The sequence below is a fragment of the Pithys albifrons genome, chromosome 6 (genome assembly GCF_047495875.1).
Source record: "Pithys albifrons albifrons isolate INPA30051 chromosome 6, PitAlb_v1, whole genome shotgun sequence".
Classification (NCBI taxonomy): domain Eukaryota; kingdom Metazoa; phylum Chordata; class Aves; order Passeriformes; family Thamnophilidae; genus Pithys; species Pithys albifrons.
The window spans coordinates 32,846,580-32,863,616 of NC_092463.1; the positions used below are offsets into that span (position 1 = coordinate 32,846,580).

At 35.9% G+C, this 17,037-nt stretch overlaps 1 protein-coding gene across 1 annotated transcript in view; it reads left to right on the top strand.

Annotated features, from left to right (window-relative positions):
• Window positions 1-17,037, top strand: part of RYR3 (ryanodine receptor 3) — a 199,670-nt gene that overhangs the window by 24,104 nt on the left and 158,529 nt on the right. Inside the window, exon 2 of the mRNA XM_071558067.1 lies at window positions 12,647-12,766. Coding sequence (XP_071414168.1) covers window positions 12,647-12,766 — 120 coding nt within the window. The remainder of the gene's footprint in view (window positions 1-12,646; window positions 12,767-17,037) is intronic.

The window sequence follows — 17,037 nt, forward strand, 5'->3', positions numbered from 1 at the left end:
TTAAAGCTTGTCTGTTTTTCTTGTGAAACTCACAGTGAAGAGAAGGTCTACCAGGTGGATTCAAAATATCTCACATATGTTTGAAGTATGAGCAGGATTGTTGGTGTAAGTTAACTCACTGATCTACTGGTCATAAAAATAAAATGAGACATTTTGCTGGTTATCCACTGCAGGCTTAGATGAACAGAAAGTTATAAGTTCTGTATGCACAAAAATATGGACCTAGATTTGGGACAAAAAAAAAAAAGGACTCTTGGAATACTTGAAGATTCAGATCTAGTCATTTTCTTTCCTCAGATGACTTTTGTAGACATGAACATTTTGAAATCATAGATGTTGGGCAGTAATTTCTGTGGCAGAAACCCACAGTGGGAATATAGCAGCTTCCCTACAAGACAGCTTGAAGTGGTGATAGGTTTTGTAATTTTGTAATTTTCTTTTTCCTCATATGTCGAGAAAGAGATTAATCCAACTTAGCATATGTGCAAGCACAAAATCAGCCTCAATATTCCTGATTAGAAAATCTAATTTAACTCTCCAGCGATAACTAAGCTTTCATGGACGCAAGAAGTATGATCAAGAATTTTGAAAGTTCAGACACAGTAGCTTGTAAACTTGAGAAAGAAAATTTGTAACTCTGAAAGAGTGTCTGGATTTGAAATAGGAAATGAACAATAAGAATTTCTTCTGTTTCATTGCTTACAACTGTGTGCTGCATTGTATTTGCATTGGCAATCAGTTGAATCAATGGTGTTCATGATGGTGTAGTGTTAGGAAAACACACTAGTGTTCTACAGATCTTGTCTAATAGAACACCTAACATGCTGTGAAACCCTTACCTTTTTCTGCTGTAAAAGTAGCTCATCAAGCAGTTTACCTGTTGTTTCTAGTTTTGAAATTACAAACTTCAAGCATTCAATTTTTTTCCCCAAGTAATTTCCTTCCCCAAGCAGCATTGCCTCTTATTCTTAAAATAAGGACTAAATGGAGAAGAAAGAATATGAAGTGGAAGGGTTTGCTAGTAAGCAAAACCAGACAAAGATACCAATATAGTAGACATAGGAAAATGGAGACAATGACAAAGACCAAAGCTCTATTTACCCTGTGTGTGAGTGTTCAGAATGATGCTAGCGACCGGGGAAAATAGAAGTTGAATTTGGAGCCAGCAACTGCAATCAGACTTCAGATGAAGAGGTCCCTGTCTCTGTGGTGCCAGCAACTGGAGCAAGAAAGATTATCTTCATCAGTACTCTAGGGTCCATGGATCTTAGAAGGATTGACAGCTACTAGGTGGACTGGGGTGAGTGAATGTAAGCCAGCAACAGGAATTAGACTTTGGGTGAAGGGACACATTCTGTACCAGCAGCAACTGGAGCAAGAAGGGTTTCAGTGTCGACTGCTGGTGTAGGACCATGGTCATTGGTCCTAAATGCAAGCTATAGCATCTGGGCTGAGTGAAATGAAGTAAGGGTCTTACTGTGAGCAGCTGGAGTGGGAACTGTGGCTTAAGTACCAACTGTTGGGGGTGACACTGGGGCTTACATTTTCCCCTAGCCTGTGGTGTGAGTGGCATGCATGTATAATTTGCCTAGAAGACTTCAAACTGGACTAGTTGGCAAATACGAGGTCCAAGTATTGGGCAGAGGGCCTAGGATGATAACTGAGGGAACTGAAAATTCTTGTGTGCTTGTGAGTCTAAAGAGTTTCTCTAACAAGCTTCAATCCTGGTCCTGAAAATAAATTATTTTTTTCTGTGGTGAGGATGGTCAAACTGGTACAGGTGGTCCAGAAAGGCTGTGGAATGCCTGTCTCAGGACCTCTGTTCAAACCTTGACTGGTTATGGTCCTGAGCACCGCGCTGCTGTTACTCTACTTTGAGCACAGTGGTAGGACTAGAGAGTCTTAAAGGTCACTTTCAACACAAGATAGAATCATGGAATTGTCAAGGTTAGAAAAGAAGAGGACCTTTAAGATCCCCGAGTTCAACTGTTAACTAGCACTACTCTGTTCACCACTAAACTGTGTCCCTAAGTGCCACACTGAATCCAGGCATGGTGATTCCATTACTTCCCTGGGTAGTATGTTCCAATGCCTGACCATGATTTCAGTGATTTTCCTAAGGTCCAGTCTAAACTTCCTCTGGTGCAACTTTAGACTATTTCCTCTCATCCCGTCTCTTGTTATCTGGGAGAAAAGACTGACACTGAGATGCAGTCTCCTTTCAGGTAGATTAATCAGGTCCCAGATGTGCTGCCCCCAGGCTTATCCCTAGCAAGCCTGGGTTTATCCCTTTCCCCCTTCAAATCTAGTTTAACGCCCTTTCAGTGAGTCCCACTAATGCCTGTGTAAAGACTCTTTTTCTGCTTTGGGACAGGTGTGCCCCATCTGTTGCCTGCAGGCTTGGTGTTGTGTAAACTGATCTGTGATCAAAAAACCACAAAATACTGCTGGTAACACCAGGCTTGGAGCCAATTATTCATCTGTGTGATGTTCCTACTCCCACCATTCCTTGAAATTGCCAGGATAGAGAAGACTATGTGTCCAGATCCCTCAACCAGTTATCCCAAGGCCCTGAGGTCCCTCTTGATAATCCTCAGGCTGCTTTTGGTGGTTCATTGCTGCCCACCTGAAAAAAAACAGAGATGGACAACTGGAGAGTTTCTTGGTAGCATGTCTTACCTGGACCCCAAGGAGGCAGCAGGCTTCCCTATGGCTTGGGTCTGGTTGGCATATTGTCCCCTCTGTTTTTCTCAAAAGGCAGTCACTGATGACTTTTTGTTTCATAACTGAGGCAGACAATGTAGCGGGTAGACTGACTCACCCTGGACAATTCCTCCAGCCTGTGATACTTTGTCCATGTTGTAGTGTGCCTGACTCTCAGTTCCACAGTGTCATACCTGTTGTATAAAGGTACCTGGGAAGGTGAGGTAGGCTGGGAGGCGATTTGTCTGTTGCCCTGAGAAGAGACCTGGTTCCATTCCCTTCATCTCGTGGGTTCCCCGCTCCTTCCTGGAGGCAAGAGAGTGGGGTATCCTTTGCTTGTTCTGATGTAGCTGGCTGGTGAACATAATTTGATGTGAATTTGTAAAATGCAAAGGGTGTAAGTGATTATTAAATAGTAGTCAAATTTTATGAACTTCTCTGCTGAAAACCTATTGATGTTTGCCTCTCTAATTTGCGCGTTTGCTGATTTTTGGTATGAGCAGGTGCTACAGACTTCCTAATTGAACCTTATGAAGTGATTTGCAAGTAAGCAAGCACTGCTAACATCTTATCTAGGACAGAAGCAGTGGGAAACTGATACTGATTTTTCTATAGGAATCAACTTGGTTGTAAAATTGAGTGCACTTTCCTTTGTCAGGGTCCACTATCTAATTTATGAAGAAAAAATCCAAAGCAAATTAATATTTCTTTATTATGCTTTGTAACATCAATTAGGCAGACAGTGAGAAGTATTTGCCTTAATTTTATAGAAATCATCTATTCTCAGTAATTGTTCTGAATTATAGATCCAAGGTAATGACACCAGCAACTGAACATGGAGTTAGCTCACATACTTCCACTCAGTTTCCTAGAGGTTAGTGATTGATTTGCCACTTTTTAAAGACACTGCTAATGCTTGCAGATTTGTAGGTATCTCCTCCTGCAGTAGCAGTAACTGTCAGACTTACCTCACTATGCAGGAGAAACTGTCATGCATGTTTGTTGGAGGTTTGAATTTTTGATTTTGGAGGATATAGTTGATGGATATGATTAATTTATGCTCTTTCAACATCCTGGTCCTGCTAGTTCTTGTATAAATCTTGAGTATTCCACTTTCTATAGCCCATCTTGTGTAATATCTATTAATGCTTGACATGGCATAGATAGCAGTCAAATGACTTAAATTTTCACATTTTATTTCTGTGCTATCTTTTCTACTTTATTCTGTCTTTTTTCATGTATTTTGTATGAAGGCTGTTAAAAGTATCTGCTATGTTTTTCAAATCCTGTTTGAAAGATTTCTGTTGTAATGTTCCCTGCATTTGATGCATTTTCTCTTTTCAACTGCAACAGATGTGGATGATTACTGAGTATAGTGAGGTTTTTGTTTTAAAGAATTGCCAAAAATATCAAAGAGCTCACTTCTGAAATAAATTTCCAGCAAGTCATAATTCAGGTTCAAATATACATGACAGTAATTTATGGTTTTCAGAATTTGTTATTGAAATAAGAATGCAATTCATCTTAGCAGACTCTTTGAGAAATTTTACTGACAGAAAACATGATAAACTATCAGATATGTGCATATACATAGTGGAAATGGAAGATATAGCTGGATTCCAAGGGCATTATATCCTCATATTAAGCATATTTTAAAATATTTTGTAGGCACTATAACTTTGTAAAGTCTTGTTTAATTCTGTGGTTTAACACTGGGGAAGCAGTTGTGGTTGATTCTGAACAGTGTGTATATAGCCTCTAGGTCCACAGAATGGAATTTACCACTGAAATGTATTGATTTGCTAATAAATTTGAACAGCTTCGCCCAGAATTTTTTTGTCTAGGTAATATGTAGTACCATATATATGATGACACACCATTCTGACATTCTCTCAATAAGGACCTAATCTGTGAAGTTTAATGAATTGTTTGAAGAGAAGCACTGCATGTGAAAGCTCTTTAATGTTCTCCACATCTCTTAATGTATCTGTACATTGACTGAATATGCCCAAATATACCTTAATGTATCTTTATATTCACTGGTATGGAGTTACTATAGGTATTGTAGTCTCTTTAGAATTCTTTCTCAGTATAATTTGTATACATGCAAACACTTGAACCTGTTTTATACTTATTCCACTCTCATCAATCCATGTAAGCCTGGGAGCTCATTTGCTGTATGTTCCCAGCCAAATTTGGTTTTATCTGCAGAAAGGTTGGGGAAGAAGACTCAAATTTAATCTAAATCTCTGCTTGCATGATTGAAAACTCTTTAAAACCTGTAATTGTTTTCCCCAAGATATAAAATAGTTACAGTTAAAAAGACCTTTCAGTTCTGCTTCAGACCTATCTTATCTCTTAATTCATTTCATATCAACTTGGAGTCCTTGGCAAAACCCCCCTATTTAGTCAATAACTTTCCAGCTCACGCCTTTTTTTTTTCTTTCTTTTTTCTTGCTTCTAAAATCTGCCTAAGTAGCAGGTAAGTATTTATTGGTTATTCACAGGCCCACTCTGGTTCTGAGACCTGGTGCAACATCCTGAGCCTTGCAATTACTCTGCATGTTTTGAAATGCTACTGCCCATTTTTTTGTGGTTCTGCTGCCTACACCTGACAAGGATAAGACTTAAATTCAGGCCACTGTGACATTGTAAAATCTCTGAGAATACTATTTTTAAAAAATACATTTGTAAAAGTTTCTTTTATTGTGATGTAAAAAGCAGTTAGCTTTCATATACTTACTGAGGAAATGTCTGATTTTTTCAATCTTTCTGTAGGACCTTTTCCAATTTGTTTTGAGTTCCTAACATTTAAGACAGATAATTGTTTGCCCCACTGTATGTTCCTCATTTTCAAAGCTGTATACTAAGTGTTCCTTTTGCCAAACCTTGAATGGTATTGGATTCTTTAGAAAAATCCATAGGATTTGCCTTAAATTTAGCATTTAAGATTCATAGCAAGAACTGTTAGTCCAAAGTGGAAATCCTGTGTTTTTAACAAAATGTGATATTAAGTAAATATCTGAAACAGTTTAGAGACAACAGTCACATACAGAATACATGATTTAAATAATATGCTAAATATGGTGCACATCTATTCTCATTTTGAAATAGATATGATCTAAATGTCTGTTGCTGTTGATATCTTTACTAATCTGGTAGTGGTCATGCACTAAGATTCCAAAAGGCTGACAGCTTCTATTTGGATTTCTTCTTGCTGTCAGGTGTCAAGTTTTTAAATTGGCTCATGTGTAATTGAGACAGGACACTGGCTATTCCATTAATATTTTTGATCATCTTTCAAACACTTAAAATTTAAAAAGTTAAATCCTGCAGATGTAGTTTTTTATGCCAAAAGTTCTTACATTTGTGAACTAGTTAACTTACCAATTGATTTCTGAAATGAAAATAAATTTGTCACTATGGATGTCTTATGTCTTCCTGTTGCAAACTGGTTAGCCTGCCAGTGTATCACTTGCACCTGATGTAAAAGAAGTGGGTAAACCAAACAAAATATATGCAAGTATATACATACACAATAATGTTTCCTACATTCATTTCTCCTTCCAAAAGGGTGCGCCATTAAAATGAACTATAATACCCTCCTTTCCTAATACATCTAGTAATTTCTTCATTTGATCCTATAATATTATGCCATAGGTCAAGAATGTGAGAGTCGCAAAGCATGCCAATACTGACACTACCATTCATAGAATCGTAGAATGGTCTGGGTCAGAAGGGACCTTTAAGATCATGTAGTTCAGCCCCCTGACACAGACAGGGACATTTTTCACTAGATCAGGTTGCTCAGAGTGCTGTTCCAATATGGGGAATCCACAGCTTCTCTGGACAACGTGTTCTGGTGTCTTATCGTGCTTATTCCAGCAAAGTTCTTCCTTGTGTCCAATCTGAATCCACACTCTTGCAGTTTAAAACTGTTGTCCTTTATACTGTCACTACAAGGCCTGGTCTCCATCTTTCTTAAAAACCCCTTTTAAGCATTGAAATGCTTTACTGAGGTCTCCCCAGAGCCTTCTCTTCTCCAGGATGAACAACCCCAGCTCTCTTAGCCTTGCTTGATAGCAGAGCTGCTCCAGCCCTCTGACTGTTTCCATGGCCCTCCTTGGGGCCTGCTCTAGCAAGTCCATTCAGTAAGGAATGATAAGGTGCTTATGCAGGATATGCCTTTCTTGGATAATTCCTCTTCCTTGATCAGCATGGGATACTTCTTAATCTTTTTAGTCAATTAGCCATGATGTTAGTTAATCTTTATACTTAAAATCACTTCCTTTCTTAAATCAAGACCTGATAGGAAAGGACATATTTAATTTGTCACTGATTTGCACCATGCGAGTCGACTTGGGTAGTTCACTTCAGCTCTATAAATAGTCTTCTGTTTCTCCAGTATTACAATTTGAGATCAAAGGAGTGATTTTTAAAGAATATTTAGTATTCAGCTTTCATGGCAGATGATGGATAAATATTTTGGAATATTAGATTTGGTCTTGGTATTTGGTTGGGATGTTCCTTTGTGGTCACTGTCTCATGCTATCTCATTTCCATGAACTACTGCATGAAGAGAGAAGTGGGTAAAGCTGTGATACAAAGGACAGCAAACTAGCAAATGCTTCAATGGCCAGCATACAGCCTGGAAGTTACATTGAAAAAAAGAAGCAAAATGGTCAATACTGAACTACTTAACTTTCCGAAGTAACTCATCATTCAAAAGTTTTCTTGTTGTTGTTGTTAATGATGGGGGTTTTGGGGAGTTTGGTTGGTTGGTTCGTTAGTTTTCCTGGGAAAAGGACTGACCATGTTTTATTGTGTATTTGCTTATTCTGCCCTGCTGAGGACTTGCTTTAAGACATGGATGTATGTTCCAGAGTTACAATTAGGCTTTGGTCCAACTACTGTTGAAGAAGTAGACTGATAACGGAAACCCCAACTCTATTTTTAAAATCTTCTGAGAACTGTGAGATAGTTTTGTGTGAATTTCCATCAAAGAACTCTGCTGTCATAAGGATTCATTTGCAGTAAACTGCTTGTGATTATTGGAAGAAATTTGTATTCTTACTGGAGGGAGAAAGGCCTTGGTACGTTACTACCAAGCAAATATACGCTTTTAATTTATAAAAAGATGTTAAAAACAGTGAATAATAAGTATTGAAAGCAAAGCTGTATCTGCTGAGAATCCACTTCCATCACACCACCACCAGTGATTTAAGATCTGCTCTGGATATTGCTTTCCTTCACTTGTTTGTGGGTTTTGTGGTGATTTACAGTAAGACGTGTCTAAGAACACCTTTGTTTTAGAAATTAAGTCATCCTGTTTGCCAGAAGATGTATTTATACACATTTAAAGGAAAGGAAAGCCTGAGATGATATATTTATGTGACTTCCTGGTTCAATTGCATGACTGATGTCTGTATGTTGCTACCAAGATTCTCATGAAGTATGCACGTTTGTGTGGAAGTCCTAAAATGAATTTTATCATATTGCAGCAGACCTGTATAAAAATTTCTAATTACAGAAATAAAAAATATAACTTGAATCTTTCATGAACCTGTTTTGGTTCATAAGCTTACTCTCATACTAAACTTTTCTTTGGTCATTGTATACATATTTTCATAAACAGTATTTCTAACATTAATTTATGGAGTAAGTAAATTAGTATTCATTGAAAAACTGGATCTTCAGTATTGTAAGGGGATGAGTATTAGTGTGTATTGTGGGGAAAAAAGTGCTCTGAAGAGACACACGGAAGACTCATGTCCCTTTGGCAGAATGGCAGAATGTCCCTGCTGTGAGACAAAATTGAGAGTTTTGTAAACAGGAAATGTCTGCTTTTCTAGTGTGTATGCAAGAGTAAAAACAATACAAATGGTTTCATGGCTGGAAATGGAGGGTTTTTTTAAAAAAAGGTAATAATTAAAATTATCCTGATAATTTTCTTTTTACAGTTGTTTTAAAACTTGTAAGAACCAGGCTGAAAACAAACACAAGACTTTGATTTTCCTTTAGCTGAGCTGTATCACTGCAGATCAGAGTGTGAAGGCAGCTGTGGGTTTTTACTCTGTACTTTGCTTTGAGACATTGATCTATGATGAGCACATGTCAGTCTCACAGTGCTTAGGCCTGTAAAGTGCATCAACTTAGTCCACTTGCTTGTTTTGCCATAAAAACAGGAATTCTGGGTTTCTTTCTTTGATAGATATGCATAGTTTTTTTAAAGTAATATGTGTTTCTTGAGGGAAAGGATATAATATCAAATAAAACGTTTCCATGTCTTTACAGAAGGATGTGTTTCAAAACAATTCTGTATCACTTGATGTTAGTCATTCATGTGTAAGTACATCCTGGAATGTTTATTGCAGCTGTGAGTAAAAAATAGGCAAAATACATCAGCTTTTTTGAGAAAACTGTTTCTTATTGTAGTTCACAGGTATAATAACAAAGCTGATTAATTGTCTAGGAGTGATGGATTTTCAGTGTCATCTCAGTTTTATTTTATCTGTTCATTTTCATTACTGACTATAACTGCATATAATAGACTGACAAAGAAAAACAACCTACCAATAAACCACAAACCCCAGCCAACCAAACAAAAGCCACCTAACAAAACAAGTGCACTAAAGCACATTAAACTTCTGAACATAAAAATGTCAGAGATGCTAGATGAGAAAAATTGCATTTAAAACACTTCCTTAGTTTAAACCTTTTAAATTCTTGAATTCCTCTTGACAAACTAGATCTCATGGAAGATGTGTAGGTTTAATTTTTTTCTTTTGTTTTGCTTTTGGTTATCTTTGACAATTGATAGTTAAGTCACTGCATGTGACTTAACTAACAACTGATCATAAGTCTTGGCATCCCACTGATCATTCACATTCAAGGTATATTCAAGTAAAGAGATGCAATTCTGTGTAAGAGAAGTGATGATCAAGGTTAAATGGCTCTGGAAACATGTGTGTTTAAAAACTAAGGGAAGAAGAAAATGAGTTTACCAGGAAAAAAGAATTTTGGAATTCCAGCATTTTTGTGAGAGAAAACTCAAGAAAACAATATACTGCTGAGACATAGTCTCATGATATAGCAGTTCCATAAAAACTCATTTCTATTAGGATCTACAGGCCAGAAAAGCAATTTCAGACCTCAGCCAGAATGATCTTTCTTCAGTAAAAACATTATAATACTGAGTCATCTTACCAATGAGTAATTATCTTATTTGCAGATTGTATAGATTCCACTATTTCTTTATGCTCAGTCCACTTGCACCTGAATGATGTAATCTTTAAAATGCTGCTGCAAAACATTCTGAAATACACTTTTTAGAAACTCTTGAAGTTTTTCATCTGAATTAGCAAATTCATAGCTTATTAAATGCTGTAGCACAAATGAAAGGGTACATTGGAAATTTAAGGGAATAACATAAAACATTGATGTTTAATGTTGCATACAGTTCTTACTTAAGACATTAGCTGTGCAGGTATTTTGGGATTACTGCATTTAATGATTGATAAAGTCTTTGTGATGCCAGTGTAAATTCTAAATGCTTATTTTTCTGCAGTCTAGACAATTAAAATTTTAATTTCACTATGCTAGAAACTCTTGCCCTTTTATGCATGGGAATTTAAAAAAAATAATTAATATATTTGAGTAATTCTTATTTCAAGTAAGTTTTTGTGTATGTTCATAGAATCATAGAGTGGTGTGGGTTGGGTTGGAAGGGATCTTGAAGACCATGTAGTTCCACCCCTCCACCATGAGCAGGGACACCTTCCACTTGACAGATTTCTCAGGGCCCCATCCAACCTGACTTCCAGGTTTTGGGCATCCATAGTTTCCCTGGGCAACGAGAGGATTCCAATACAATTCTAGCATATATCTAATCTAAACCTACCTCTTTTTTTTCAGTTTGAAGCTGTTGCCCCTCCCCCTATCTCTACACGCCCTCGTAAAAAATCTGAAAACGTAATTTTATATTTTACAAAACTATGATTACAATAGAAACCATGTATATGCCTCTGTGTAATGATGAATATATTAATGTAGTAGGGAGAGTAAATAAAATTTGAGCTATATGAAAGCAATTTAATGTAATCCACTGATAAGTGCAATTTAAGTGACAAATCTCAATTTTATTCTAAATCTTGATACTTATAATTTTTGTTTTAATATTTTTTCATTTTTTAATCTCTGAAATGTGCAGGTGCAAACATTCATACGAGAACCAGATGATGAAAAAAATTTAAAATATCTTTATTTTTATCTTACATATGTTCTGATTTTTCAACACCAAATAGATACAATTCTGATGTAAATAATTTAAAATTAACAAATAAATGGATGTAGTAATGAGTGCTTAATTGTATTGTTTATTTTGCAACTTATTACACTGAAGTTTAAAAAGCAGAAATGTTTTTACTAGTGAACTTGAAAGCTGAAAATTGCAGAGAGCATTATACAGAAATAGAAGTAGAAGCAGCAGAATAAAAGAAAATTAATTTTTTAAATCATTAATTAACTAATTCTTTCTACCTTGTACTTGACTACTTAAAATTGTTTTCAAAAATTTCTTAAATTCCTATTCTGTACTGTTAAAAATGCTATTGATTGTTATGCAAAGCTAGGTAAGAAAAATCCTGTCTATAGCTGCTGATTGATCTGAAATATAATAGTTGCCCATTTTAGTATTAGTAAGTGGGCAGTGAGGGTCACCTAAAAGAACACACTTGCAAAATCATGCAAATGAAAAACATGCCTTGGAATTCCTTTTTTAAAGGGTGTGTCACTTAGTTCCTTTGGTGAAAATGGCTTTGTCACTCCCAGCTTGTATTTCAAGTGCCCAAAGCTGTGCTACTGTCATAGTATTGCAGTTTCATAAGGGGACTGCAAATAGCAGTGCTGCTTTTAGGACATAATTACTCAAGTGATCTCAGAGTTTAGTACAGGCGGCTGTTTTGTATCTGCTTTGATAATAATAATTGACACCAACATAACGCTATAGCTGGAGGGGGCACAGACATATCATATCACTTCTGTTTTATCAGCTTCCGCCCCCTTAAAAACTTCTGAGGCAGCGTCTTTAGGTGAACACTTACACGTCTGTATAAAAGTACGTGCTCCTATGGGCTGGTCTGCAAGTGGTGTTTTACTTAGTGGACAAATTTTGGAAAAGAGATTGTCAAATACTAAAGATAATCTGTTTTGACTTGCTTATATCAACTTTAGTGTCACATATTAAGAAGTGAAAAAGGGCTTGTCACTTTAACTACATGTGTGTTTGGTATTGTACCATGTGACAATTTGTAAAAGACCTTTTAGAATAATTAGGATCACTAAGAAATAGGGCTGTTTCCTGTCGCTTTTCCAGAGTGTTGTCATTCTTGGAATATGTATTTTGAGAACCAAGTTCTTATGACTTATTTGAACCGTCACTTAACAATGCCTCTTGGATCTTTGGTTGTACTCAGAGGTTTCTATAGTATATGAGACCTTAACAGTAAAGATTGTGCATTCAGGGGAATTGTGTTGATAGCTTACTGTGCTAACAAAAGAATTTGTTTATATTTAGTTTCTGTTGTTTGCAAAATCACAATAAAAGTTTTTTACTGTGAGCATTAAACTTATTTTGCTCAGTAAAACTGAGTAGCAGTATATTTACAGTTTGTTTTATGCATATAAAGCAACAGAAGGACACATTTGTAAAAGCCTTGGAGACGGTATGTAATCTTTGTCACTCTGATGTAGTCTTGGATATAAATCTATATAGAAACATCTGTTTACATGCACTTCAAAAGAATCTCTGCAGATGTACCTGATATCAGTTATAGGGTTATCATATGTTAATTTTCAACAGATTCCATGTTACAGAATTGGCATTATAGTCTGTATGTAACTTCCAAATATTTACTTTTTTTTCTTGTACTTTGCATTGCGACAGGATGATGAAGTAGTACTTCAGTGTGTTGCTGGTATTCACAAAGAACAAAGGAAGTTTTGCTTGGCAGCTGAGGGACTTGGGAATCGCCTGTGCTTTTTGGAACCAACATCAGAAGCTAAAGTAAGAAGCTGATACTCTCAGCTAGTGTAACTGATCTGTGAATGTTAACCTGCTTATCTAACAAACGCATTTAATTGTGGTTTCTTGAATGTGGTGTGAGAAGCACCTAGGTATGTTTTTCTCTCTGTGATTTTAACATGAGATTTCTTAGATTCCAAATACACTTTGAGTCACATCTGTGAAGAGTCAAAAGTCGCTATTCTTTAACTAAGATATTTCCTGTAACTGAAATAATTAATATTTTCAAGATTAAGTGTCCAGACTGTTACTAAGACTTAAGTTCTCTAACAAAACATATTTCTATTACTGCCGTAGGCTCAGATACATTGATATAGAGGATTGACAATTGTGACCTGTTAGTTACTGGTGTTAAGTGTTTCTCCTGACTTCATTGATCAATCAGGAAATTAAGAACAGTGACCAGAATTATTAAGTAATAGAAAAGTTTGAAAGATTACAAATGACAAATTGAGAAAAGAGACTAGAGAGATGTGAAGAAAAAATAAAATACTCTAGAGTAATAAGCAGAGCTTTAGAGGAAAAAGGAGAGAAGATATGAAAGCTTAAAACTATACTAGAGTAGAATGTTAAGAATAATTCAAACAGAGGAGGGCCTCCTCCTTCTTTCATTCTTTCTGCATCTTTTTCTTTATCCTGACTTTCCTTTGTTTCTTTTCTTTCTGATTTGTTTTTCCTCCTGGTTGTGGGTTTTTTGGATTTTTTCTTTTTTTTTTTTTTTTTTTTAAGTGAAGATCTTTGTGTCTTTTTTCTGGAAATGTTGCCATGTGGTAGGCAGTTAAATGCCACCCTGACGTCAGATCTCGGAAGCTCAGCAGGGTCATCCCTGGTCAGTACTTGGATGGGAGACCTCCTGGGAATACTGGGGGCTGTAGGTTCTAGTCCTGAGGACTTCACTGTCACTGTCCAACTTCACTCGGCCATGGCAGATGAATCTTAGGAGTTAAAGGGTGGGGCCAGTTCTGCACATGCTGTGCCTCACCTAAAAAATCAGTGCGCAGGCTGGAAGGACACACCCACATGGGGAGAGCCCTTTCCAGATCTTTGTTTGCCATGCCTGGCCATACAGCCATGCTATGTGGTCTTATTTTTACCCTGGGTATTATGAGCATATTAAATCCACAGTATTTATTTATGATGTATGAGAGTTTCTTGTTCATCTCTAAGGTAAAAAATTATGCAACTTCTAAATTTAATTTTTTTTTTGCATTCCTAGGATTCAGTCAGATAATTTCTCTCTGATGTACTTTAAAAATCACCAGTAATCTTTGCATGTGCTTAAGTAAAACCAGTTAGTTTTCGCATACGTATGTTCAATTACTGTCCTAAAATCTTCAACGATGATCAGGACCTTTTTTTAATTCACAACTTAATTGCATTGTGGTCTATTACTGATGATGACCATTTTAGATAAGCATTTGCTTATCTAGCTATAAGAAAAGGAGGAACGGTATACCTTACTGTAGAGTGCCATAGATTTGCTTTACATTTTATGAATGTCTTATTTGCAGATAATACCATAGTATCTTCTCAAGTTTGACTAAATTTAAGAGGTTCAGAAAACTTGTTTGCAACTACCTAAAAAAGCTTAACAAGGAACTTTCTGAACTGCTGATCTTGACTGAGAACAGGAAGAATTTTGGGAAAAAGCATGCAAATACATCTGTTTGAAAAATAATTCTCATTGACTTTAAAGAACTATTTATTCCAAATACCTGCTTTCTTTTATTATATATCTTAGCAGTCTACTTATTCTGCTATGCAACTTCACTTACAGTGAAACTTGCTCAGCATATCATTAAAAGCCTGTAAAATAAAATGCTTTATTCTCGACTTCAATTTTTTCCTTTATTGATGACTCTTGGAAATTTTGTATTACTTCTGTATGCTAATTCCAACTTTCTGTAGCCAGAAGAGGGCTACATACATACATCAATATTTCTCCATCTTCTACCTGTAGCTCGCTCCTCTCTGTATTCTTTTTTCACTGAACGTCCCTTATTGGTATTTTTATTTTCTTTTGGAGAGATTCTATAACTATACAACCTTCCTGAAAGTGGGGGAAAAAAGCATAGATTATCAGATGGTCAGGGTCTTGTTAAACACTTTTTAGGTGTGTAATTATTAATAATGTAAAATGGTCTGCCACAAAGGGTTTGTTAAATATCAAACTTATGAAACAGTATCATTTGCAAAAAGAACAGAAAACAAATGAACCTTGAACAGAAAACAAATGAACTCAAGAATTAATTAATTTTTTAAAGAAGACAATCTAGAGCAATAAAGGAGGTCATGTACCATGCACATAAATTACCTTTCACTGGTATTTCTTAGGTCAATGGAATTTAAAAAAGGGCTTGTTGCCACTCAACCACAGAAATGGAGTATGTGACAGCATGTATGTTTTAGCTTATTGTGCAACACAGCAACTTTGAAAGAGGGATTAGCTACTCCAATTAATAAGTAGAAAAACCTTTAATTTCATAGTTCTCAGTGTCAATATTCTTAAATTTGGCTCAATGTTGCACAGGCTATGAAGAAGTGAAAAATTAATTGTGTTATCCTAAGAAGTAAATTTATACAAACTGTGACTAGGAGTAGATTGTTCTAGAGTGTGTCCTTAGTTAATACACCAATAAAGTAAGGGCTGCAACAATTTTCAAATCAAAATACAGCCTATGTGGCACAATACCAGGGACCAGTGAAACAGATGGGAGTTCTTTTGTTGGATCACATTGATTATACCATGTTCAATTGGGAGTGGGATTAAATGTCAGAGATTCCCTAATGCTGATTTATACTGTATTTCCAGCTCTTTTGTATTTTCCAGGTAAAATTACAGATTAGTTTCTGCATTGTTTCATCTTGAAAATAGAAATTCTTTAGAAACATTATTGAGTTTGTTGGGGTTTTTTAAAATTGAAATGTACTTCAGGGATACTGCATATTAATACATACTCAAAATGTCTTGAAATGGACGCTGTAAAACCTGAAATCTCTCATAAGATGACAACAGAAAAAGATCTGAGTTTTTGTTCATTTGTTTTGTTTTGTTTTATTGATTGGCTTTTTTTTACTAATTATGTGACTTGTTTGCCTGCTCTGTGCATTTCAAGGCAGCATAGTAATGTGTGAAGAGGTTTTGTTTACCTTCCTGCTTTATTAGAGAATTAAGACTAGTAAATGTGATATAGATTTTTATGTTAGTAGTAGTAAAATGTTCTAAATTAGTCTTTCCAGGCTTTTCTAAGAAATGAGAGACACAAAACCGAACCCAGTTTTGTTTGTAACTCATAACTGAGAAATGACATTATCTTTCTGTGTCTGGTTATGTGGGAGGCCTTGAATGTAACCTAATAAAGGGTAAAATTCCAGCTACAATCTGTGCTCATGTATGTGCGTCTATATGTACACAGATGCAGTTAATGAATGCTAAAAATATAGTGCCCCATTGTGGAGATGAGTGATGACAAGGATTACAGTTTAAGTTGTTCTCGTTGCAGTTAATGAAATTATTAACTATTTACTCCTTACAATTATTTAGTTGTATAAGAAAGACACAAGAGTTCACTTTGCTTCAATAATATGTGTTAAAATTACATAGATATATCTCTGTTGTATGGATTTTCAGTGCCACATCTTTGGCCTAGAAGTAAAACTTTTTGAAAACATAAAAAAAATGTAATTAGAGTTTGTACTAGACATCAAAGTGTTTGAATTCTACGATTGTACTTGACTAACTTACTGTAAAGACTTCACTTTAGCAAGTTTAAACCTCTTAATTGTATCATTTCACTTTTCATCATCTTAAAACTCAGCATTATCAAGAATTTTATTCTCTCCTATCACACGTATTTAAAAAAAGAAAAAAGAGTACATATCTACTTTAAGCTCATTCATAGCCATGATTCATACAATCAATCACTTCAAAGTCATGATCTGTATCATCAGTCACAGAATACTGAATCATTAAGGTTGGAAAGGACCTGTGGAGATATCAAATCCAAACCTTCTGCTCGAAGAAGGTTCAGACTGAACACTGTCAAGTCAAAGTCTGAGGATCTCCAAGAATGGTTTCTCCACAACCTTTCTGGGCAACCTATTTTACTGTTTTCCATGCTCACAGTAAAAAAAAGGGGGGTTTTCATCACATTTTATAAAACTTTCCTGTATTGCACTTTGTGACAATTTCCTCTTTTCCTTTCACTGGATCCCACTGCATAGAGTCTGGATCTCTCGTCTTTGTACTTTTC